A 26,834-nucleotide genomic window follows, 5' to 3' on the forward strand; every position below is an offset into this window, starting at 1 on the left:
TTGCTTCCTATATTATGTATTTGAGAATATTGGGTGGGTGGGTGAAATTGAATATCTGTAATAGTATCTATAATGACAAACATTTCTCAAGAGGAATGAGACAATACTGTGTCATCCTTCAATAAACAGTACTTAATGTTAAATTTTTCCCTAGTGGAATCCTGATGGGCTGGGAGAAAACTTATTCCTATATATAAAATTCACATCGCCAACACAGCCATGATTGTGTAATGTGCTGCTCAGAGTAACATACATGTGATTAGGACTTCAAATCACTGCAAAAATATTTTGGGGCAAAGAGGAGGTTTTTCCAATATTGTTCTTTCCTTGTCCTAAAAACTTTCATCTCTGTGATTAATCTTTCCGCACTACGGTCTCTATACGTTTATTTTGAGCAAGACTTTTTTAAGAAAGTCATAATATAACTCTGTGATTACTGTAATGTTCCCTTGGCTAAATTTTATTTTATGAGCTTATGCATTCTGTGCTGTATGCAAGCCAAAGTGTTACATTTGGAGAGAATAAAGAAATAGAGACTTTGCGTATACCTGTAGAGTAAGATGTAGGTAGAAGGAAAAGATGCGTAGACGTAATCTGTATTTTGAAAATGGCTGTATTTTAGTACATAAACTATAATCTATCAGATCACAGACATTTTATACTCATTACTAGAAATAGAGCTAATCACCTCTTGTTTCCTTTACTTTCCCTCTCCTACTCCCAGCAAAATTTAATATTTTCATGTCTTTCTGCATCCGGCAAGGAGAAACTAAGGGCAATACCACTATTCTTAATTAACATTTGGAAACTCTGCACAGAGAAGCAAAATAGTTTATAACTTTTTACTATGTAAATCACTTCGCTCTCTTCAGAAGAAACCAGAGAGCAAAAGTTTGTAACTGGAAAATTACTACCACATACAGCATTTTTCCTTTGCTGTCTTGAAGTTATTGCAGTATGATGCAGTCAATATTTTTTGCCACCAATTACAACTACGAGAGACAGTGTTTAAAATTAACTTTTAAAATTATTAAAAATGTAAGCAAATTTTTCATAACTAATTGAAACATTTTAATTATGATAAGATAACATACTTGATTTATCTGTAAGTAGAATTACATATTTAAGTGTTTTTTGATTAAGAACAGTATCCAAATCATATAGTGTAGTTGTTTGCCTTCATATTATTATGTGCACATTACAGAATACCTGATTAATTTTTTTTTCTAGAATGCCTGATAACAAATTCTGATTTTGTAATGGATAAATATTAGCTGAAATGTCAGTGATCACAGTATATTAACATTATTTATATGGTGCAAATGATAATGTAAAGTCTCAGATTGTATATCTGAACTATAACTCAATTTTGTTGGTTCAGCCTTTTCCTGTAATAGCAGTTAAATTGTGCTCTAGGCTTTTGCTCATGTCAGTTAAAACCTGTGATGGGACTCCAGTTCCATACCCATCTGAAAAGTATGCCTTTTTCTAAAGGCTTTCCTAAGAAAAGTGATGTGTGCAGTTATGCTACCTGTGTCCCCAGATTGTGACATCTTGAAGCTGTTGACCAATTTCAGTCGGATATGAGAGCTCGAATTCTCAGCAGCAATTGCCTTCTTAGAACTGCAGTGAAAAGCTACTGCCTGGAGAGCAAAAGAAGGCAGCAAAATGAGCCGGCCCTTATCTGTCCTGCGTGGCCTGCCAAGAGCCAAGCCCAGTGTGCATAGCCACGGCRCATAACCCTTCTTACCCAGGCAGAATTTAGGACTGAAAGAGAGCAAGCGAGCTGTTCTGGACATTTTGGGTAGTGGCAGGACCAGAGGAGTATGGGTGAAAATAGCAGATTTTGAGGAATGAGGTTATAGGCTTGTGGAACTTACTGGGAATGAAGAAATAGCGTTGATGTAATGGGGCTGGACATGGATGAGCATAGGATGCAAATCCATTAGATACCAAGCTTCTTCAGTTCCAGTGTAGACTGAACAAGTTTTTTGGTTTAAAAAAGATAAATAGAAAAGTGGTCACTGATCTGGATGGATAGTAATAGAAATATATAATTAAATTTAATCCTGACAAAAAAGAAATTGACTGTTCCTTTTGTTTGCTTTAGACCAGACCTATTTGACTGGAACGCTGTKGCTTCTCAGCAGTCACCTGTACAACGATTAGACCATGCATTCAACATAGCCAGGCAGCACTTGGGCATAGAAAAACTTCTTGATCCTGAAGGTTAGTATCAATTATRTTCTTTTTTCTAGACGGAAAATGAATTATTCCATTCTTTTGGTTGTAAATGAATTTTAGCTCTTTGCACAAGAACTTAACATTTTGAAAGAAATCATGAACTGAAGAAAAATCCTTTAGTTATTTATGTATTAATGTTAACTACTCACTACTGAAATAGCATAAGAGCTCTTTRTATGTACAGACTCTACAGTGACTTTTTTTCAGCTTTGGGGCCAGAGTTTTAGTGTGTGTATACTGAATGTAAGCTGTCTCAATAGCTGGCTGATACATATTTAAAACACTTAGCACATCTGCAGCTTTTATATCTTCAAGAGAGAACATGAGTTTGAGTTGTCTTTTATTATATATCCAAAATGTGAATTTAAACTTTAGGTACATGTAGCTTAAAAATAYTGCTTTTATATCTTCTATATACTGAATTTTGTCAGGATGACAGCACTCATTGTRTATTACTTATTATTTTGTCTCACATTTAATAGATTTGCATATTTCCTGTTATCTCATTTTAGCTCYTAATTGTTCTAGATGTAAATTTTGGATTAAATACCATCATTGGCCTAGGCCTGTAGTGTTTTTGATTATTGATATTTGTTGAGTTAAACTGAATCTCATTGTGAGACATTTTGAAAATTTCTTTTCTCTCTTGTATTTCCTTATGCAGTCATGTTTGGAAGGGTCCTGTTAATTTTGTCTGTTTCTGTATATCCTCTGCCCTACTTCCTTTATTTATGAGAGGCTAAATAATTACTGTCAGAGATAAAGCATTTCCAAAACATTCTTTACTACTACAAAATGTTGAGAAGCTGTTGTATTTACTTTATAGGTGTGCCTTTTTTTGTATACACAGTCTTCTTCCATACTGTGATCCATATGCTATGTTTTCATTCAGGTTCCTACCAGTTTGCCTATTATGCCAATAACAAATGCAATCTTTTCATATGTTTGATATGTACTGTTGTTATGTACAGTACTCAGTGGCTGACCTCAGGGTGAATTCTAGATGGAAAGAACCAGGATTTAACAAAATGTACGAATGAGTCTTAAAACCTAGCATCAGGTCTCTTACTGTTTAATTATAACAGGGTATATGTCAAGATTGCACTAATATCCTTGTATCTGTTATATTTACATAGCAGAATTACAGGAAAAAACCTGTCTGCTTATGCTGTAGTTCAACATCATGAAGTTCTCCGCTCTTGTGACAGAGCATATAACCCTGCTGCTTTGTAAAGTGAAAAACTTAGAGGGGATGGACAGTGATATTCTGCACTGCCTAGAGTTAGAAGAGAAACATCATGTCTTAGGCAGTTCTCACATTTGGAGCAGCAACAAAAACTTGCGAGTCAAAGATGACAGGGACTTGCCATCTCAATGGTGAAAACTTACTGAGCTCCTCCTCTGTTTCGTTCTGGTATGGAGTCAAACAGCTCCACTTATACCAGCAAGGTATTAGGTTTTGGCACTGGAACCTGCAGAAGAAGTACTCAGTAAAAAAAAATAAAKAAAGAAAGAAGTGTTTGCTAGTACATCACCTTCCATTTCGAGCACTGAACTGTTGTGGGCCATCAGAGTAGGGATGGGCTTGGTATGTGCTGAAGCACGAGATGCAGCTCATAGGCTCTGAATGAGTTTGGAATTGAAAACTTGATTGTGCAACTGAATAGATATAGCTGCAGACTGCTATATTTGGTTGAGCTTTCTTCTTAAAATACATTAGCTAATAGGTTATTTTCTGGATGCACAGATCATTTTTTAATTGGATGTTTTATTCTATTTTTGGCAAAGATATTTATTTGTAGTTGTTTAGCCAACAGCTGAAAAACTCTCCAACTTTGGTGGTTTTCCAAATGTGTGCTATAATTATTTGCTGTTTAATATTGTGGAGAATTGTGGAGCTTGCCACCTATTTCTTTTTCTCCTCTCCAAATAAAAAAAACTGCAAATGTTTTAAAAAGAATAATGAATTCTGTGCCTGTTTATATTGAATTTGTTTAAGTACAACAGTTTGGTTTGCCAATACCTGATGGTTACCTGTTTATTAAAATTCATTTGATTCTGTTATTTGTAAAGTAAACTTAGTATCTCAATTTTCCAGTTCAGTGCATTTAAGTAAATCTTTTTGACCATCTCTGATTTTAAATCTGTTGAACTATACTTACCTCCTTTCTGCCTTGTGCCAGATGACAGTTGTAGGTAATTTTCAGGAGAAAAAAAAATCTGTCTTGAAAGTGATAACAAATTTGTCCCTAGACTGGTAAGTAGAATTACTGCTGTATCAGTAAGTGAAGAACTCTGTTTGAACATTGTAGCATCCTTTTTYTGTAATTTTATTTTGTATATTTGCCACCTCTCAAAATTCTCTTAACTTATTGTGTGATGACAAACTCTCAGTGCTCTGGCTGTTAGTTCAAAAGGACCTACAAAGCACCCACAAAATATTAGTAACAACAAAAAGGAGACATACATTCAGTGCTGAAACATTACTTTAACATAACTTGAAATTATGTCAGTACAGCACACACGCATGCAATCTGTGAAATCCTTTGAAAAATGTTTTTGTTAATTAAATGTGTTAGTTCTGTTTTCATGTTTTGAAAATACTGTGTAGAAAAGGAGCTGCTATTTAATAACGTGATACTCTCCTGAAATCACATAACGTAGGTAAAAAAAGAAAGGTCTTTTTGTTTGTTTGTGCTCTAAAGTTTCTGCTCGTTGAGATCACATCTTGAAACAGATGACTGGGGATTCAGGTTTAGCAATTACATTTTGAAAAGTAAATGGTTTCGTTCAGCCAAATGTTAGCTTACTAGGTTAGATATGAAGTTGTCAGTTTGTTTCCAAGTTGTTGATCATGAGTAGCTATTAAAACATTGTTTTAGATTTTTACCCAGTTGTAGTTATACTGATGATGCATGCATCTTAAACATTTTGTTGTAAGACATTTTTGATTATGCTGCTAAGCTGTTTAAAATCTTGTTAATATTTTTTGTGATCCTTTAAGAAGAAAAATATAGTTACCTCTCTTTGCATGTTAAGAATATTTGTGAGTATCTAGTCATATTATATCCCACTCCAAATTCCATGCAATAAGGTTGCCAACAAGTCACTTTAATATAGCAATTTTTGTTCAGATTTGAATAGTAGAGCTGGCACATGGAAAAATTGTTCTATATTAGTGTGTTTAAGGTGATTTTTTTTTCTTTTTATGTGATTTCTTTTAAAGGGAAAAAAAAGACCTCTTCTCTTAATGCAAATAACTTGGAAAAAAGTTGAACAAATGTTGTGCACCTTCATGATGTCTGTTGTGGAGTTCTGATATTTAAATTTGCGTTGCTGACCTTTGAAAAGATTTTGGTCAGTTGTTTTCAATATAAATAACTCAGGTTTTAATGGCCAACTGTTCTCTTCAGGTTAGGGTGTTTTAGATACAATTAATATAACCTTCTGTGTATATTTTTCTTCTAAAGAATATGAACTTGAAAGGCAAGGTCCTCACCTCCCTATTTTCCTTGCTTATTGTTCTAAATTATTGTTGTGTATGAGGAATGAGAGAGGTGATGGAGATATTTGCAGTCTTTTTSTTGGTATGTGTTAACTTTTAGCTAATTTCAGGAAGAGACTTGAAAGATCTTAAGAGCATAAACCAAATGATGTCAACATTCATAATTATAATTCATATGAACATAAAAGTTTTAAAAATTGACTCCAGCTGTGAAGATTAATCTGTGTCTTTTAATAATGCCTAATACCTGCGGTTACATCTTTTAATAGTTAACTAGTTCTTCTGGATCTCCTCCCTGCTGCGGTTGTGGAGGAACGTGGATCTGAAAATGTGCGTGGGTCAGAAAATGTACTAAGTGCAACTGTGTTGCTTGTTCTGTGTCCAGTATGCCCTACTAAAACGTAATGCTGTACTGCTACAACAAACTTTTAAAAGAAAAAAAAAGGAAAAGAAAAAAAAGTCTTGATTTGGGAATTGAGTCTACAGTCTTGGAAGTTAAACAAACAAAACATAATGCTCCAAGATCTGTTCTTTCATATCTTTCTGCACTTTCATAGGCTTCTGGAAGGCAGTTGCAAATGTCGTAGAAATGGAGAAAACCTTGAATGTAATCATTTGGTCTGTTGATTGGCAAATTTTATAAGCGAGTGTTAGCAGAAAAGAAATATATAACCCTGGTGAAATGTAATTTAGGATCTGTTTGKCTCTGGACACTTGATACAAAGTGGACAACAGGTCTGGCCTTAGCTCTATCAGAGGGACTCTCTTATTCATAGCATCTTTTTAAATACTTCCAAACATAGCATAAGAAAAGTAAACAGTAAACAAATGCCTTATGCTCAGCAGCATATAATAATTGAATGTTATTGGATATATATTTAATTTTACCTGTGAACTAAGATGATTGTTGCCTCCAGCACCTAATCTCAGTAGCTCAATAATCTCAATAGGCAAATATTTGGTTCGACAATTTTGCTAGAAGATTCTTGCAATGATTCTGTTGGTACTCTATGCTATAACATCTTGCATTTCCTCCTCATTTAAGTATGKCTATTATATATTTAAATATGACATAATCATCTTTAAAGTGATACTTGCCTTTTGGGCACAGACAGCATCAGCCGGCTGGCAAAATGAGGATATCCCTATAGCTTCCGCTGCCCTCTGCTAGCTGTATTTCTGTCAAAGAAAAAGGTTTCTGCAATTTTCCCGTATGCCATTGCTGTACAATAGCAATTGTTTGATGGCAAAACTTGTCGCATGGTGGTGCAGGATCTTCAGGAGAAATGCCCACAGCACGGAGCAGCAATAGGGCCTGCTGTCTCAGATCATTTGCGCTAGCCCAATAATAAATAGCTGTGAAGTTGTAGAATGGTATTTCAGCTGTCCTTTTTGGGTGAAGTAATTATCCAGTTTCTTACAATTTACAGTGTAGCATGATAAAACTTCATTTAATCTATCTCRGTCACATTTTTCCATATTTTTCCCTTAATTTGCTCTGATGACATGAGTTCTTGGCAGYATTATGAAGTGATAATGAGACTCAGCCAGTTTTCCATTTGATMCCAGTTTTGTTTGATCCTGACTTTGCAAACTTCTGCATCGCAATAGTAATGGACTGCACCGCACCTAGRGCAGAGTGGAGAGGGAAAAACCGGGCAGCCCTGTAGTTCACRAAGCTGTTAACCCTGTCGGTGCCCAGTACTTGTGTATATTGGTAACGCCGTTTTTCTTGTTTATCTTGTTGCTCGTRTTCTCATATATGGCTGATGTCAAGGGAGTACAATATGAGCAGATACTTGTTTTCCAGCATACCGTAAAGTTTAGAAAGGTTTTACCTAGTATGGTGTTAGTGTTTATTAAAAAGGAAATAGGGGAGGAGGAGAGTCAGAAAAGGTATGTTCAATATTGTACTGCGCAGAGCAGTCAAGGAAAATGCTAGAATAAAATTTAAAAATCATAACTTGGGCTGCGCACAAACTTTGATGGTTAGAAAAAAAAAAGTATTGTTCTTTTTTTACGCTTCTTTTGTTTCTCATTTCCTGAAATAATTTGGATAAATAATAATAAGATCTATATAGGGGTCCCAATAACAAGTTACTAGTTACAGAATGTTGGGCTGGACTATATATAAAAAAACATTTGGAGAGGTTTGGAGATGCCTTTTAAATTAATGCCACTGGCTTTTTCCTAGCAGTAAATTYTCAGCTGGGCAAGTGGCATAGATACTATTACACTAACTATGGAATTAAATGTAGATCTGCAGGAGTCTTCGCTCCCAATGCCAGTTAGTAATGCTAATTACTAATATTCGGGATGGGTTATAATCTGATCAATGACACTTTTAATGCCCTTTATCCATATCTGTAGTGACAAGAGGTGACTTGTTTTTGAGAGTTCTCTTTGTATATTTGTTGGTCCAAATATTCAATATTCATTCAGTATTTGAACAACTGTATAAAAGCTAGGTAATGTAAAACAAAACATATTCCTTTTCTGAGAGTCAGACAAGATTAGGTTAGTAATAAAATTCATAGATTATCTRTATTAAGATATCTAGTTTTGGGGTTGCTTTTGCTTGTATTTCAAATTCATCAAGATATTAATTGCAGCATAGCTAGATACAATGACTTTGACAGTTTATTTAAGCATCTAATTCATTTTTCCTTAGCATTATTACCTAGTCTGTTCAGATATTCTGCAGTTGTGCAGTTTAAGTGTTTGTTTTCCTGGAAWGTATGATTACTGAATATTTTCAGACATTGACTTCCAAAATTATGTCCAATATCAAAATAGTCAGTGAGCAACTGCTAACTTTAAGCAGTACTATTCTGAAGTTGAAAATAATAAAGCCTTTAAAAAGAATTAARCACTCCTAATCACTTCTCCTTGCTGCTTTTATCTAAAATAGYTCCTTTTTAAAAAAATTCAGGAAAAATATGTTGAATTAGTCTCTTCAACTGTTACTTATGTTCTGGTGCATGAATTCTGCTAATCTTCAAACATTCATTCTAGTGGAACTGAAGCAGCAGGTGGACTTGCATAGCTATTGTTACGGTATTGAAGTACAACCCTAAAAGCACAACTCTAACTACTGCTCTACTATATGTCACTACAAATTGCCACTCTAAGTGCTGGACGTGTGGTCATGCCATATCTTGTACTTTGTCTTAAGTTCATAGCATAGCTCTGAAAGACAGAGTGAGAAAGGTGCTATGGAGATATTTTCAAAAATAAAGATAAGAATATACAGTGAATTCCATATACTTATTATATGTAARTAGTGCAGTAGTTAAACTTTTATCTGAATGAATCTGTAATATGAATTAGGATTTTCAAGGGTCTCCTAGCTTGATCCACATTTCCATTGTGATATTTCATTCTAAYGTTCCTTTTGAGAAGTATTTACCCTACTCCCCCAAATTGTATTACAGTTCTTATTTTTCCTACTGATAAGATGAAAGTCCTACTTCTTCTTTGCAGTTTCAAGGAAATAGAAATAGCCATCAAAAACAGTTAATTTACTGAACTCTGAGCTTTCATCTAAAACCACTTTCTCTTCCATATTTATGAATAGGTTTATTACCACCTCACTGACCTGTGGGCAGTTTAATTATGARGAGACTACCTCACAGTCAGGAACTTTTACAGATTTTAAGGGAAATAATAAGTTATTTGAGGGGTACTGCATTAGAAGACTGTTAAGAAAAAACAGGCCCTCCCCCAGTGAGAAAGTCTGAAATAACTAGGATTTAATTTGACAAGGCACATATGTTATAAAGGAGATTATAAAATAATCTGGAATTCCATTGTGAGAGACTGTAATATCACCACGTGGAGCACTGAACTTGAATTATAAAGCGTTCTCTAGCAATGTCACGTTGCTGATACTATTGTAGGCAGCTATCAAGGCCATAATCGCAATCTTTCTTGTAGTCATTTGTTCTGAAATATTCTGATCATCGTTGTTTTCATTAAGAAACCCAAAACAAAACAAAAGAAAACGGATTTAGGAAACATTATTTCATTGTTGCAGTATTACTAAAGATTCATCCTTTGAGATAGCACTAAAAAACCAGTTTGATCTTAAAGCAGTCAAGAAGCCTTGTGTATGAAATGCAAATGAAGACCGTAGAAGAGTGCACATCTACTTGTATGTTTGGCAAGGCAAGGAGCTCTGCATCTGTTCTGAAGGGCCCCGAGTCTCTCTGTTGCCTTCTCACTGACAATGCCCGCTCAATACTTTGATGAACAACAAAAATCCAGAGCATGTGGAGGAAACACAGGAATTTAGGAGATCATGTAGGTTGTATGAACAGCAATAATTGAACATCAGTGAGGAGGAAGGGAGACTTAAAGCATGAAGATGAAAAGTTTGTTAGCTTTGACAGAGAGGAAATATTGGAGATAATTTCTAAAGATATTTCAAAAGAGAAGGAAATAGAGTAAAGGTAGATTTTATAGTTTGGAAAAAATCTATTTTGCTCTAAGACAAAATGGTTTCCTGTAGGATATATACTAAAGTTTTGTCCATCTTTCTGTGTATATATATATGTGTGTGTGTGTGTGTGTGCGTATTTCAATAAATACACAATTCAGCAAAAATAAAGATAAAATAAAAAATAAGGAAAGATAGCTCAGGGTGTATCAGAAATGTGGGTGCSACGTGCATGTCTTATTACTCTGCTAATGGCTGTATAAATACTTCTGAAAATCACACTAACGCAAATAATATTAGATTCTATTTAAAGGGTGTATATGCTTTCGTAGATGATTTGATAAGTCTAGATGCATAAAACCGATGAAGTGAGAAATGAATTAAAATATATGTAAAATATATGAAGAATCTTACAGTGGTGATATCTATAAAATGTTATGAATGATATGAATGAAAGTAGGGGAATTATTAGCATGATGAAGTAGAGCATAAGTATTCTCATATTTACAGATGATCATTATGTTCATCTGCAATTTTCAGTGATAATTTAGACAAAATTAATAAAATATGGATGAAACTATCGGATAGCTTGTAACTGTGCTTTTCATTACATTGGTAAGCTTCAGTGACTGCACTTMCTGTTCTTCATCTAACGCTGAAACTATTGTGAATGACGTACTGTTAAGTCTACCCTCATTTCTTACCTGCGTGTTCTGCCCAGCTGCTTCCAAGGTGGGAAGGAACAGAGTGAGTCTGTCTGTGTTGTGGCACTAGAGCAAGAACTGGGTAGAGGGGGGAGATGAGCAGTGATACCAGTCTTCAGATTTGAGCCTGATGGTGAAGCTGGCTGTTGCAGGTTCACGGTGAACACACAGGTGTTTGATACACCATGATCCCGCCTTYTGAGGATCTTTTCTTTTATAAATTGTGTGGATTTTAAACCTGTGTCTTCTGCAATTTTTTAAATACTCATTCACTTAAATTCAAAATGCTACTTCTGAAGGTAAGCTCCCGGTCTGCACAAGCAGACCATATTACTCTAGTGCACGGTCCTTTTCAGTACCTGTGGATTTACAAGCCCACCTTGCTTTGTTGTTTTTTATTTTCCTGAGTTCTGTGTGAGTGTTTGGGTTTATATTAATATTCTGCAGTCACAATGCCACAGAAATGTCCGTCAGATTGTAATCACTATTCTGCTCTGACAAATAATCACATTGGTTTCTTTGCCACTGTATCACATTATGTGTAATTTTCTGTTGATCATTACTCATACTGTGTTTTAGCATTGTTTTTCCAAAAGATCATTCCTGTAAGTGTGTTAAAATATCCTGGATGAATCCTGTGTTAATTCCTCCTCATATTTCTCATGTTTCTCATGTGTTTTAATTACTTAAATATTTTGTATTCCACTGGGACTTGCTAGSCCCCTAATCCACCCTTTAAGCTAAAATTAATAATGTTTGCTTATAGCATGCTTTTTTCTTTAAACTGCTTTATAATTAATGAAGCCCTTTGGAACTGTGCACATAGTTCTTGGTTACTCAGAAAAATTACTAAGAGAAGACAACTGAGAAAAAATCAATTAGAGCAGAATTACATTACTTGATGCATGAAGTCAGGAAATCAAATAAATATATACTAGTCTTAAAATCACAGAGAAAGAGGGTTTCTGTTTTGTTTTTGGTAAATGCGGACTGTATAGTCTGACAGCAGTTTCCAGTAGCATTTCTCCTGATCCTAATAGCAATGCATATATTGTTACTGGATATTTTCTCATATCATAATATGAAATGATGTGGACATATTGCAGTTGGTAAGCTCACAAAAGCTCAAAAGTATATTAAAACTTTACTAAAAGTTTAACATGACTGCCCTCCTCCCTTCAATTTSAAATAGATTTCACCTTGAATATGGAGACTTACCTGTTGGAGTTAATGGGGCTTAATCTATTTGTTAGAGCTAAAAAGTAGTCCCTTCAAATAAGTATAGTTTCAGATCAAAATATCCTGCTTTGATTTTAGAATTACCATTGCCATAACATTTCCATATTCTGTACCTTAAACATTTGTAATCTATGTATAAATACATAAATATGATATTTTTAATTGGAGAAAAAATGGTTTCTGAAAATATTAATGTAAAAAAAAATAGAGTATAGGAAATGACATTTAGAAGTTAATATTGTTTATAAAATGTCTAGAGGAGGCTGTTYGCTCAAAATTTGGCAAAAAAAATATTTATTAGGGTTAAGTATCTTCCTATTTTTCAATAATTGGATAACTGGAATAATTTGCTTTATTTAAAAAAAAAATAAAGAAATTGGAATGTTCCACTGAAAAGATACCCCTATTCGTTTGGACATTAATCTGGATCTGAAAAGCTGCTAACGAGATTACTTAACCTTGAAGAAAAATTCATGTAGGGAACTTGAGACTTCTGGGTTTTTAAAGTCATCACTAATGCGAGGATGATTAAGATATTTATTTGTCACGAAAGATTGAAGTTAACTAATTCTATTTCTGATTAAAATCTCTGGATTTGAAGTGGAATGGGGGAGAAGACGTGCTATTGACTTAGACTGCTTTGATGCACATTATTATCACTAGTCCTCCATATACAATAGAGCCCAATTTGAGGGACAAAAAATATATAAATACAAGGTTAACCACTTTCCTAAGCCTCATAGGTCAGAATTTTAAGTCAAGTTAGCCAGTATGCTGAGCCTTATTCCAGGAAAAGATCATTGATTTATGCTGAGAAATAGAGTACTTTGCTTAAAGGGTGAATATGAAATAAAAAATAATTCTCTCCAAATTGTGATTTGAAGGTCAGAAGGTTTTTTTCTCTACGGACTGTACAGAAATAATCATTATTTGAGTAAACTGTCTTGCAATGAAAGATATTTCTGAGTGCAGTCTGATCTGTTTGCCATAAAAGGCCCACTGGAAAGGAATAAGACTGTTCCTTCACTGACAGGCAAACAGAAAGCTCTGCTGAAATGCACTGATTTCTCTTAATGGTCAAAGTGACTGTTCTTTCTAGTCTGAAAGATATCTGTTCTCCAGGTGATGGAAGAAATTAAAGTTGAAGCTTCTGGATGAGAAATTGAGGGGATAATTGTATATGAATTTTGGGGGATAGAACTCCTGTAATCAAACCTTGATCTCTACACTAGAATTCTACATCCAAGCTAATTTTCCAGACTCTATGTCAGAGAAGATCCAAACTTTTAAGTAAGACATCTAAAAAAGATGTTTTCTTTAGGACAAGATAAGTCAGGTCCTAGAGACAGATAACTACCCTATTGAATAAGTACTGGTTTTGGCTCTGACTGTGAGGGAGTCTAAAAAGCTACACATGCATAAGTGCAACCTTTCCTGAGATATATCCCATCCCTTAAGCACTGAAATCAAGATTTCTAAAAAGACCATGAGTCTAGTGATAATTCCCTTTTATAGTCRTTTTCACCTTTGGTTGACCTTCTTTCCTAATGAGATCTTTTATCTGAAACCTTAATTAATTTTCTTAGCACCTCAGTGTGTCCGCGTTCCTCCTGCAGGCAAGACCTTTTGGGTAGTGTGTTGGTGTTCCTGTACAGTAATCTGATCAGAAAAAATATCTTGAGAGGAATTTCCTTTTTCCGTACAATGAATGCTATTTTCTGTTGATTCGGTTGAAAGATCATGGCAGCATACAGTAATGGCTGAAAGGATTGACTCTAGAAAGAGAAAAAGACACCTCCTTCAGTCAGTTCTTACATTCTTAAGATATTAAAATGGAAAGCAGGACTTTGAGAGAAACTTATTTTGTTTTTCTCACTCTTTTCCCCCCAATTTTTGCAGCTTTGATGTTCACTGTGGAAAGAGGAAAAAGCTGTAGTGTCATAATCTCCATAGAAAATGGTGGATTTATTCATTTTGTGGCATTTCTGGAGATTATTTGCTTTGTGAATAGGGCAAAATCTGTCTCTAAAATTATAAAGTCCCTTAGGCTCTTGTGGATAATTTTCAGTGGCTTCATCTAAACAATGCAGCTAGAAGGGCCTTGGTCTAGTCAGCAAAATCAAAATTCAGGTAGTATTTATAGAAAAGTCTGAGACATTTGAATGGCATGAAATGCCAGTCACTGATGTGGCTTTTAATTCTTTGTTGGTGGTGGGGTTTTTTTGTTTGTTTTTATGCTTTTTTAACACACACACACACACACACACACACACACAAATTATAGCATATGGTTGCCTTTCAGTAGATAATGGAGGGAACTAATGTATGAATATCAGGAACACAATTCCTTACTTCCAAGGAATGTTTGTTTTCTTGGATTTAACGTTTTTCTGACTTCTTTTTCTTCATAGCGTGCTGCAATTTGTCAGGAGAGTTGTCATCTTTTGYACAGAATCTTGCAGTAAGCAGGTAGAACCTGGTGGTTCTGATAGCTCTGCTTATCACAACATTTACAGTTATATTATTCAGTGCAGTGGTATACAGAGAGAGTCAGAAAAGTTATTATGAATTAGTGAAAAGGGTTATATGGTTAATGTGCATTCAGACCTCTGTGGATACTGTTTTTGAGATGTGACCTTTAGAAGTTATTCTGCCAAAAAAGATGGAAGTAGCTTTGTCCCAAATCAACCAGTAATGRGGGAAAATTACTTATGACATAACCAAAACAATTCTATGAATGTGAACTGGAAAATGCAAGTGCTTAAAGAGGAAAATGAAATGAAGGATATAACTCTAGGCAGAGACAAAATAGTCTGAACTGGTTGTGGTGCTTTAAAATAACTTCAGAGCAAAAAAGCTGGTGATCCTGAAACCACTTCCTAGTTACACAGCAGCAAGGGAATAATGGTGACTGTTCCTTTAATTTAAATAAGCTTCCGTGCATTGGTAATGAACCAAGATAAGCGCTCTCTGAAAAGTTTTCTGACCTTTTTCCCCCCTTCAAGAAAAAAATACTTGATTACATTTTAGAAATGTGCTTTAGGATTGCATAATTTCCCTTAAATAAAGAATAAAAATGAAACTTGCAGGAATTTTCTATGRAGTTATAAATATTTAGTATTTCTGCTCTAATGCATTGCCATGATTAAGACTTCAACACTTCAACATTGGAACCAGAGCATATCTTGTAGAAAGATTCCTTAAATATGGCAGTGACTTAAACAAAAATACTTAATTCAACTGGGAAGACAGAATACCATCTATCATATTGAATTTGACTGTATAAAGGTCATGCAAAGTGGCTCTTGGCACTTTTAGCCAAGCCTGCATGCTGCYCCAAACTTAATGAAAAATCGCTTCTATTCTTGAGTATTCGCTGCAAGGCTTCTCCAGGAAGCACTGTCCTAATGATGTCTAAAAATCTGAAGTTTCAGTGTTAGTCACTGACATAATACTTACCCAATTTAAATGAGAAGAATTGATTATTTTAGTGTTTTCTTGCTGTGGCAGCCTCTACTACCACATTCACTTACAATTCTATAGGTAGAGCTGYGAAAGTTAAAATAGCAGTCAATGATTTGTCTTACTGCACACTTGTTTAGAATTGGTCATGCTCAATGCAAGACAATTAAAGCTAATGGAGATTGTAACTTACAGCTCTTTTCCTTAATTATTCTGGCTGAGCATCACCATGGGTCCTCTCTGTCCTCCATGGTCAGATTTCATGCATAAATACACCCAAGCCATCTTGTGACATTCCATCAGAACGTGGCCAGAGAAAGTACCTGGACCCAGATGCTGGAAAGCAGCCAGGGGATTGAAAATTTTGCAAACACCACCAATGACTCAGTTCTCAAAAACAAAGGATTGAAAATTACATTGAATRAGGGGAAAAAAAAATCAGAGCAAATAGCTAAAATAGTATTTTCTATTAACTATTATCATAAATATAATTGTATTTTTTGGCAGTTTCAGAACTTACTGAAAATAAACCGAAGTTAAAAATGTTTTGAAAAAGAATAACTTCTATTTTAAGTTTCAGCTCGTATTTTAATTTATCCTAACTGAAATTTAACTRTGATCTGAACTAACGAGTCAAAAAGAGAACCATTTTTGGTGAGTTGAAGTGAGCCTGACCCAGACATATCAAATTCAACTAAACATAGATGTAAACCAAATCAAAATAAACGGAGTTTAATGCTTTGCCCTTCAGTCTTCTTTTTGAGCAATTTCATTGTGCAGATAATAAACCAAGATTTCCTTGGCCTAAAAGAGACAACAGTTATTTAAACCTATTAATGAGCTCTGAATGGAGGAAGTCTGGATTCTGCTCCCTACTGTAGATTTTAGATAGTAAGGTTTTAATTATTTGATCCAYGTGAAAAATATGATAAAATTCTTCATTTTTACGAAAACATGCCACTTGCTTCCGTTTGCTTTTATATTGTTGCTATTTATTTAGGAAGCCAATACTTTCATTCATCTGTTGATTGTTCAGCAGTTTGATACTCATCTTAATAAATCATATAGTTCCTTATCTCTAACCCTGACGGAAGTTATCTTAGAGGTGTCATGGTGACCAGTGCCTGGGTTATTTGCAGTCGACAGTGGCTGGATAATGGTGAGAAATACAAGAACAGTATTTTTGCACCTGGGACCAAAGATTTGAAATGCTGTCATACTTCAATCTTGTGTGGCTGTCAAGAGGTTTTCTTGAAGCTTGCGTTGTCAGTACATATACAACCTGCAAGACCAGGGTAGAATAAGATATATTTAATTGTGTTAAGCAGAATATGATGAGTTAATGGTCTGCACGTATCTTTCCTTCTAATGTATTTTCCATAAATTCTGTATTCCAGTGGTTCCCTTCTGTGGCTGCAAATACTCGTAGATTACCTCCAAGGGGATAACTGTCTTATAGAAACACAGATCTCAAGATTCACATTGATAAATGGCGGTACTGAAGTCAGAGATGCTTCTGCTTGTAAAGAATGAAAGGAGACTGCTGACAGGGGCAAACTTGCAGAAAGGCAATCCAGAAGTTTTTCCTTTTCCTACAACCTGACATAGTACTTGTCTTAAATCAGTTTCTGAAAATTAGTTGTTAGGAATGGAAAAAAGGAAAAGAGTATTCCAAATGTTACATCTGCTATTTTCTTATGCATGGGCATTAGTATTAGGTGTTACTGTATAAAAAGTTGAAAATAAGTAGCTGGCATGTCTGACCTTTGCAATTCAGCTCAACTTCATCACTTCTGACCTTCAGTGTTGCATGAACTATATATTCGTATAGGTGAGGTGCTTCTTGAATAATTAATTCACTGAGATGAAACAGATACTTCTTCTGCATAAGGAATGCACAGTTCACTTTTTTTACCTTTTAACTTTAGGCAACACAAGTCTTGAAAATAGTGCAAAGAGCATTGCCAGAGCTATTTGCTGAGTTTTCATTTATATTTATCTTTTATTGCAAGTGATGTGGCAAAATGGAAGTAAGGTGCTGTTCTAGTTTTCAAATAACCCGTTCCTGTTCTGAAATCTGAGCGTTCTTGGACACTAAGTGGGGTAAATTAGGATATCTGCTCTAAGTGAGGAGAAAATGGTGATGAAGAGCAAATTCGCAAGTGTGAAGCCTTTATTATTCTCTAACAGTAATCTTTTCTTATAATTGGTAGAAGAAACTAATTCTTATCAGTATTCTCAGGAGGCAGCACTTTTCAGAAACCCAAAGAAGAGTAATAAAAAGTACTCCTACTTGCCCTAAAAAAATACACTGAAGTCAGCACTTCAGTGAATTGCCAGCTGAAAGGTTCATTTTCCAGGAACAGGACTTTTGTGAGCTGACTTTATTAATGAAATTCATGCATCAAAAGAAAGACCTTTTGGCATTCGTCTTGGGGAATGCCTTTTGGAAGTCCAGATAGTAAATCACATTGCCTTTTTTCAAGTAGTGGTTACCACTGTAAAGAGTTCCAGTATACCTCTGTAAGTATATCAGCAGCAAAGGCAAAACTACGGAAACTGTGGTCTTAGTACTCAATGGGGCAGGCAACCTCATAGCTATGGATACAGAAAAGGCTGAAACAGCCAGTGCCACCTTCTCCTTAGTTTTTACTCTTATCGTCTGTCCTGAAGCCTCTTAGCTTGATGGCAAAGTCTGCAGGAGTGAAGTATTACTCAGAGCAGAGGAAGATCAAGTCTGTGACCAAGCCAACTGGATACACCATGGGGCCTGGTGGAATGCCTCCAAGGTGCTGAAGGTGCTGGCAGATGTCACTGCAAGGCCACCGTCTATCATCTTCAAAAGCTTATGGTGTTTGGGGGAAGTTCCTGATGATTGGGGAAAGGCAAATGTCACACTCGTCTTCAGGAAAGATTAGGAAGAGGAGAATCCGGGGAACTACAAGCTAATCAGCTTTACCTCCTTCCCCAGAAAGACTACAGACCCAATTCTCCTGATAGCTGTAGCCAAGTACACGAAGGATAAGAAGGAGATGGGGAATAGTCAGCATATTTTTAGAAAGGGCAAATTGTGCCTGACCGTACTTATTGCCTTCCCTGATGAGATGTCTAGCAGTATGGTTAAGGAGAAGCCCATAAATGTTGTTTATCTTGATTCTAGCAAGGCCTCCTATAGTATCCTTAGAAACAAATCAGAGAGGTGTGGGTAAAAACCTGGCTGGACTCCTGCTCTCAAGAGGTTGTAATCAGTAATACAAACGCCAGTTGATGGCCAGTTACAAATAGTGTTCCTCATGGGTTGATACAGGGGCTTATGTCTTTACTGGTTTCAGTAATTACCTGGATGGTGGGGTGGAGAGCACCCAAGTCTGCACACTATCCATGGCAGAACCTGAGTCAGCAATGTACCTTTGCAACTACGAAGGCCAACTCAGTACTGGGTTATATTAGCAAGGGTATAGGCAGCAGGTTGAGAGAAGTGATTCTGCCCCTCTGCTCAGCACTTGTGAGACCATATCTGTAGTAGTGTGTCCATTTTGGGGCTCTACAGTGCAGTAAAAAATGTTGACATACAGGAACAAGTCCAGTGGAGGGCCACAAAGTTCATCAGCTTATGACATATGAGATGAGGCTGAGAGACCTGGGTTTGTTTAACCTGAAGCAGAGAAGGAGGCTCAGGGGACATCTCGTTGCTGTCCCTAGCCAGCTAGTGGGAGGGTGTAGAGAAGATGGAGTCAGACTGTTCTCAGAGTTTTCTTCACAGGCTGCAGCAAAGGAAATAAGAACTTGATGAAGAATAAATTTTTCACCATGAGGGTGATCAAATGCAGGTACCTAGAGAGGCTGAGGATTTGTATTCTAGGATATGTCCAGAACTCACTGGGTAAGGCCCTGAGCAACTTGATCTAAACCAACCTTATTTTCAGCCTGCTCATGACTAGATTATCTTGAGAGGTCCCTTCCAACCAAAATTGTTCTGTGATTCTACTGACTGTGAAACAAGACATCCCTTTACAAAAGCGCTGTTGACTGCTTTGTTCTTTATGATATTTGTTATGTGTCAGCTATTTCTATTTCTTATTACTGTTACGACAGTAAGTACTGGAGCCTTTTAAAAGTTGTTATCCCATTTGCCATCTTCCAGGCCTCATGCTCTGAGGTGATTTGAGACCAGATGTTACATATCACAGTTTGTAGTTCACTGTTTTACGGTCATTTAGAATTCCTGGTGAATGACACTTGTTTAACATAAGCTGTTTTTCCTTTTGTCCATATGTTGCACAGCCCCTTCTAAAAACACTTCACTCTGAGACACTTCTTCCCCATACCCTACTGGAGAATTTCAGCACAAGAAACATTCATTTAGCAATACAAAGTCATCATTTAGTTTCTCAGCAACTGCCTTGTCTTTGGATGCTTCTGTTATGCTGATCATTTGTTGGTTCTACAGATTATCAAGGAGGAATCTTACTATTGATGTGACTGAGGGAAAATTTATTACTGGTTTTCATCTGTTCTGCTAGTTGTTCCTGACAGCTTCCTTGGCCAGACATCTTTGTCTTGGCCAGACATCTTTGTGTTTCTTTACATTGAGCCTGTCCAAATTTAATATCCTTTCTACTTTCTCCATTTGGACATGATTTCAGAATCTTGAATGATGCTTCTTGTAATACCTGTCCTTTAGCCCTGCTAGCTTGCTTTTGTCTGAGCCTTTATTCATTCCTTTCATCTCTGCTTTCCAGGTTGTTCATTTGCTGCCTGCTCCCTTGCGAKTAAGCTTTAGTAATAGACTGCAAAATCCTGATTTGCTTGTGGATTCTTCTCTCGAATCTTAATCTTACAAATTATGAATGGACATTGTGCTGCCTGCTTGATACGAATTCTGAGTTAAAAGCGGGCACTTACCTTTCTTGGTTTCTTCATCAGCTCTGCTTTATAGTCTTGGTTACTGGTTCTTTGTGATTTTTCTTTCTTTCTCATGAAACTACTCTGTTCTCTCCTCTGCTTACTAGCGTCAATGACTTTCTTATTTTTTCTTTGTTTTGCTCTCAAATATTCAAATATTGTTTTTAAGCTGCTCCTTTTCCAGTTTTTTATATTCTTTTCCCACTTTTTTTTTTTGTTTTAAAAAAAAAGTCTTCTGTATTTAATCACCTGAAATACAGAAAGTATGGGTTTTTTTTTCCTAAAAATTTCTGAAGTAAATTATACAAGAACAGTGGTAGCTCGATCTGGCAGCAAAGAGGAAGGCTATTAAGTATGGACTGTTAAGTATTTACTCCCTCTCCTTCTCCTGCTTTGCCCATTGTAAGATGCAGTCTGCTTTTGCAGTCTCGGTAGATGCCGTTTTCTTTTTCCCCAAGCCACTCAAAACAAAGGTAGTTCCCTGTTACAGCCTTAATTATTTTAGTTGTATTGAAGGAACAATTCACTCACTTCTTTTTTCCCTGTAAAGAAGTCTTCAAAATCATCAGTAATTTTAATTATATTTCCTAGCTATCCTTCTGTCAATTTTTCTGGCTTTATAAACAAATCTTTTTCTTTGATGCTGATTTTTTATGATATTCTTCATCTTGTCCTCATAGCTCTATTTTCATTATAAAAACTGTTACCAGTAGTTTTGTTTGTTAGCATCACACCGCTTTCAGTTTATATAAACAACTTGCTGCCTGGAAACAATGTTCTGCATCACTAAATTAAAAAAAAAAAAAAAAAAAAAAAAAAAAAAAAAACTCAAAATTCAGCATTGATTCTTCGGTTTAGTGTCATCCATTATGCCAAAAATATTGGAAAATAACTTAGACTTTCTAGTGCATCGGAATAAAAAAGCTCTACACAGCCCTTAAAGTCTTCAAATTGATAGACTTCTTTATAATCCTTCTTCTCGTAGTTTAGTATCTTTAACCACAGCCATAGCTCCCCTATTTTCTGAACACTGTCACCTTTCTTAGGTTTTTTCTTTCTGTTTGCAGAGTCCTTTGATAACTGACATATATTGTCTCCATGCCAAACAGACAAGTCCTTTCTTTGAAATGTTCCTGATATTCCACTAAGGTCTACATTGCAAGCTAGGTAACTCTCCATGGATTTGACTAGAGAAAGCTATAGAAGGGTGGCTGTCAACAGTATTAAACAAGAAGAGCACAGTCTCATTAAAATGGTAAACAAAACGCTACATGTTCTGTTGTCTGGAATTTGTAAGGTAACTATTCTAAATTAGTGTAATAGATCCAGATGGAATAGTTCCAGGATTAGAMAAGGCCTGTGCTCCAGCTAATGTGCTGGAAGATCTCCCCATTATGTAGAGAAAAATTCCCATGGTTTCATACTTCATTACTACAAGATTTCATGCTGACTCTTAATCAGATAGAAAGGAAAATCCTCTATCTGTCATTCATTACAGTGTTGGAAGACTGAATCACATTTCCSTTACTGATTTCTAACAGCAGTCAAGAGTTTTGTCCAACCCCAGATGCCTGGACACAGCATTTTACGTGCCTGTAACCTCATTCTCACCCGKTGTACACCCCATACAGAGAACACAGCCACCAGTCAATATTTATCCCAGGTGAAATATATCCAACACAGCAACAGGCATTGAATACAGGAGGCAAAAGCAGCCTGAAAYATTTTGTCCGTGGCAGTCTTGGATCAAGTGTCATATACCACCTGGGTATTTCTCTGGGGAAATTTTTCAGCTTACAAGCATTATTCTTTCTCATCCAGCCTTGTCTCCAGGTTAATTCTGAGTAAAGCTCTGATCATACTAACCTTTTTGAAGGGAATAAATATTTTTTGCAGTAGGAATCCAAGTGAAATACTGATGAATTTGTGGGAGAACTGCTGCTTTAAACTCAAGAACATCTCCTGTCAAGAAGTTTGATCTATCCTAAGAAAAAAGTTGAGTGAGGACTTGCGAATCTGGAAAGTACCCATGAACAGGCCTGGGTTCCAAAATAMAAATTGTGTGTGGAAGTTTAAGGAGAGATGCTTTCAAACCTTGATAAGAACAGTGGGATATTAGTAAACAGTTGTTTAATTATTACACAGAATTGCAGTATATGATTTTAAAACATTATTCCTACTATGAGATGATATTGCAGTTGTGTTTCCTAGTTTTGTTATGAAGAATTTGACTTTTCCAAAAGTAAATGAATAATGAACTCAGCTGCTACTGAGTGCTTAATCTTCAAAGCACACTAAAAGTATTAATTAATCCTCACCGAAATCCCTGTGAGGGATGTGCAAAAGCATTATCATCTTTTCACAGATGGTAAAAGCAGTTAATGTATAGTAATGCAGAAGAAAACAACTTTGTGTCTATAAGCCCATCCAGTTATATCAATTTGTTTTTACAGCTAATACCTAACATTATTGAGATAGCCATGAAGTGGAAAAACATTCTAGATTGCAGTAGAAAGCTGTATCTCCACACCTCCAACTTCGTTTCACATTTGCTTAATGTGCTACTATGAATTCAAGAAGATATATTTTGTTTTAAGCTTCAGAGGAGCTAATTTTGGGCATGGATGAGATAGTTGCAAACCAGTTGCTAGTTTTCTGAGTGTGGGCTGTTTTTTAACTGAACTGGATAAAACTGCTTGTATTTTGATAAAATAGTAGAATAATGTTTGATGTACTCTGTCATTCTTTGAATTAAAATTGTTGCTTAAAAATGCTGGTAATTTCAGGGCTTTGACAATTTATGAGCATTAAAAAAAAGCAATTCATAGAAGTTGATTAATATTCATTTTTTTGTGTAAGTTTAAGTAACTTGAAAGCTAATTTTGCATGACATAATTCTTATATTTTAAAGTTGCCCACTAATCTACAATCAGGTTATTTATTCTTTATTTTTATATGGCTATTGAATATTCAATATTCYGAAGTCTCCAGAATATTTTTTAAAGATCATAAATTTAATTTGGAGATTTATTTGTATTGTGTCTTCTTCTATATGCAGATCAAATAATGAAGTGCTAGTAGAAATTCATCTTGTACAGTRTGGTAGTGACAAATTTGATAAGCTGATGAAGGCAACAGTACGAGATCATGTAACTCTTCATGAAACAACTGTAGAACCTCTTTCTTAGAAAACATTTAAGCCTTTTTGAGACCTAGTCCTTTAATTTGTTGAATGTCCTTTGCCAGCTCTAAATATAGCTATTAATAACTAGTGTGTCACATATTGGCGTAAAGCCTTTCCTAACTAACCTTGCTCATCACCTAAGCGTGCTCAACATCACTGATGACCAAGTCATTTTTTTTTTACATTCAGTCCTACAGTTAGAGCCCTTTTGCTTTATTTGAGTGGTGTGCATCAAGAGCTGCTGTAGCAGGACTGCTCTTGCTCACAGATTGTGTCAGGTCTGCTTATCCAGCTCTGTCCCGCTTACGGTACTCAGCATGAGAGAAAGGATGGACTCTGGCTCTATTACCTCTGCTTGTAAGTGCACTCGTCCTATATTGCCAGGTCATATACTACATTTCTGCTGCAGTGTGAGGCATAAGAAACTGAAGCACTCTATCAAATGCGTGCTGTCCTTGATAGGCAGATGATTGCTCAGTATTACGACAAGGTGGCCCTTTTTAGAAGAGACTCTGGGTTGCTTTGAAGTGTCAGCCATAAGGAGAAAATCAATGACTACAGGCTGCTCCCTGAAAGACCTCATCTCTCTCAGTTATACAGGTTGGGAACATGGCATGGGAGAGCATCCATCCTATTAAATACAGAGTGACAGCAGAATCATGGTTATTGTATTTAATTTACTCCTAGATGTATCAGTGTTCATATAACTTTATTTTAGCGGTGTTTTTGTTTTGTAAGTAATCTACTGGGAAATGTCAGATAGAATTGGCATTGGATAGTTTGCTTCGATAAATTAAAACTTAGAAATGCAGAATTAGTGTGCCATGAACTGTAGTGATTGTGTGGTTTTTAAATCTTTGCTTTGTAGACTGTTCATCACCTTTCCTCAGTGCTGTTTCACTGCATGATCAGTTATCACTCTGCTGACAAGTACTAGCCTGTTAGTAACTTATCATATGCTGACAAGTGCTGGAGTTCATCCTCACATTTGTATCAATGAATCAAATAGCTGGCTTCAATGACTGAGATATTGTGGGATGATATATTATTCTGACCCATGACTTGAAATGAAAAGATTTTTAATCACTCAGTTTCAAATCAATATGTAGTTATAAATATCATTCTTGGTGAGGATTCCTTGCAYGGGTTTTGTTTGTTTAGAAAAACAGAACAATAATCAGAGTCTGTACAACTCACTCCTGGTACTAATGGAATCTTTCAAGATTTTATCTGTTTCTTTCAAGCTAAAAAAAAAAMCCTAGGACTAAGTACACTTGTAAGTTAAAATTTAGGGGTTTTAGTAAGGAGATTTAACAATTACTCAAGCTCTGTTTAGCTTTAAAAGTGTATAATAACAGTTTGGGGAAATGCCAGACTAATTATAAGTATACCTTACCTTTATAAGTCATTACACATATGAGACAGTTACTGACAGAGTGTTTCCTCAGCAGGCAGATACATTGTTAGAAAACATAATAATCACTTTCCAACTTCATTACCTGTTATTTGTACCATTAAGGGGATCCTTCCATAGTTTTGTCAGTACTGTACTGGAAGAAAAAGCTCCTCATCACTGGTTCCCTGCTTTCTTTAGAGGAACCAGCTTTCTCCTCTTATACCGTAAATTGTCATTTTATCTCAGTTACACTGAGACACTTTAGGCCACACAGATGCAACTAGAATAATTTCCATTTCATCCTTCTTTCCAGAGTCATGCTGTACAGAAATTCTATGTTATACTACTCAGTCCTTCTGTACTGGTGTCCCCTTCAGGCACAGACACAATCATCTATTATTGGAGTATTTGTTGTCGTCATCTCACTTATTTCTCTGAATCTGCAGCCATCATTTTCTTGCCATGTATCTATTTATACTAGCTGCGGTCATCATCATAGTATCTGGACATTTCACAAAATGTAAATAGTCTGCTTGAGTTGTCTCTACATAATTTCCATCTTTTTTTTGCTTTTCTTTAGATGGTGAGCACAGAGGATGTCTCCATTCTTGTCCTTACACCTAGAGTTCTCATATTTATTTCTTTGTATGTATGTGAGCGCATTTATGTGTTTTGCTTGTGACATCTGAACTTTGCATCACAGTTTTTTGCTTGTTGTCCTCCCCCCCCCCACATCAACGACTAGCGCTTTGGTCACTCAATCATATTCTCCCTTAATAAAGATAGAGTAGTAGTGAGACAGTAAAGAAAAATACAGAACACGCTTTTTGTTTTGAAACAATTTTGAGAGAACTGTTTCTTTTTTTTTTAGACCTTATGAGATAACAAAACAAGTTTGTTAATTTGATGAGGGAAAAAAAGTTAATTTTCTGCTATCAAAATATGGTTTTCAGACTTTATTTTACATGCTTATAGGTACCCATATTTATGTCCTGATATCAATATTATTTAAAATGAAACTTAGACAATGTGTTTTATGCTTTAGTTGTGTCATATTGTGACATTGTAATGTATGTAGTTGCAGGTCACTTCACAGTGTGTTCTTGCTTCTGGTGGTGCTTATTGCAAATGAAGTAAGTCTATATTTGAAATGTAAGAAAAAGATTTAAATTATGAATTTTTTATCAGAATCTTAAACAGCTCTCTGACTTGGCTTCTTGGACTAAAATTAGAATATACAACTAAAAGAAAGATCCATCACTTTAAGGTCATGCAGCAGTCTGTGCCTAGAGGGCTGTAACACATACCTCTGTAATGGCTTATTGAGCACAGTCTAATAAAGGAAAAAATTGCTTCTAGGCGTATACCAAGAGCCTCCAGTTTACTGAATATAAATAAGCATTTTACCTATTGAACTACAGCAGCAGAAATGCTCAACTAACGAGCTTTCTTTTTGCAAACAAAAGCTTATATTTTTTATGGATCCTCTTTGTTATGTGATGTAATGGCTTTGAGATTCAGTATTTTTTCCATGTGTGAAGACTATTTAATAATGGCAATACCTAGACTCTTCCTAGCTCTCTGAAAGAGCAGTCGTGAGTTGTTAGGGATTGTGTAAACTGAAAAGTTATCAAAGAAGGGGTAAAGAATGTGATAGCATAAGAAGAATACAGATTTACTTTTGAGAGCAATAAATTATTTGATTTCCTTCATCTCAGAACTATTTACATATTAATGGGATTTTTCCTTTTTTAATT

The 26,834-nt window shown here is 35.6% G+C and overlaps 1 protein-coding gene across 9 annotated transcripts in view; it reads left to right on the forward strand.

The window, feature by feature from the left end:
• DMD (dystrophin) overlaps positions 1-26,834 on the forward strand; it is a 1,137,868-nt gene that overhangs the window by 234,858 nt on the left and 876,176 nt on the right. For all 9 annotated transcript variants that reach the window (XM_085319436.1, XM_085319439.1, XM_085319437.1 and 6 more), the window contains exon 7: positions 2,111-2,229. In XM_085319436.1, coding sequence (XP_085175562.1) covers positions 2,111-2,229 — 119 coding nt within the window. The remainder of the gene's footprint in view (positions 1-2,110; positions 2,230-26,834) is intronic.

This window comes from Rhea americana, unplaced genomic scaffold (assembly GCF_003343005.1).
Source record: "Rhea americana isolate MKP2758 unplaced genomic scaffold, rheAme1 scaffold_59, whole genome shotgun sequence".
Lineage (NCBI taxonomy): Eukaryota > Metazoa > Chordata > Aves > Rheiformes > Rheidae > Rhea > Rhea americana.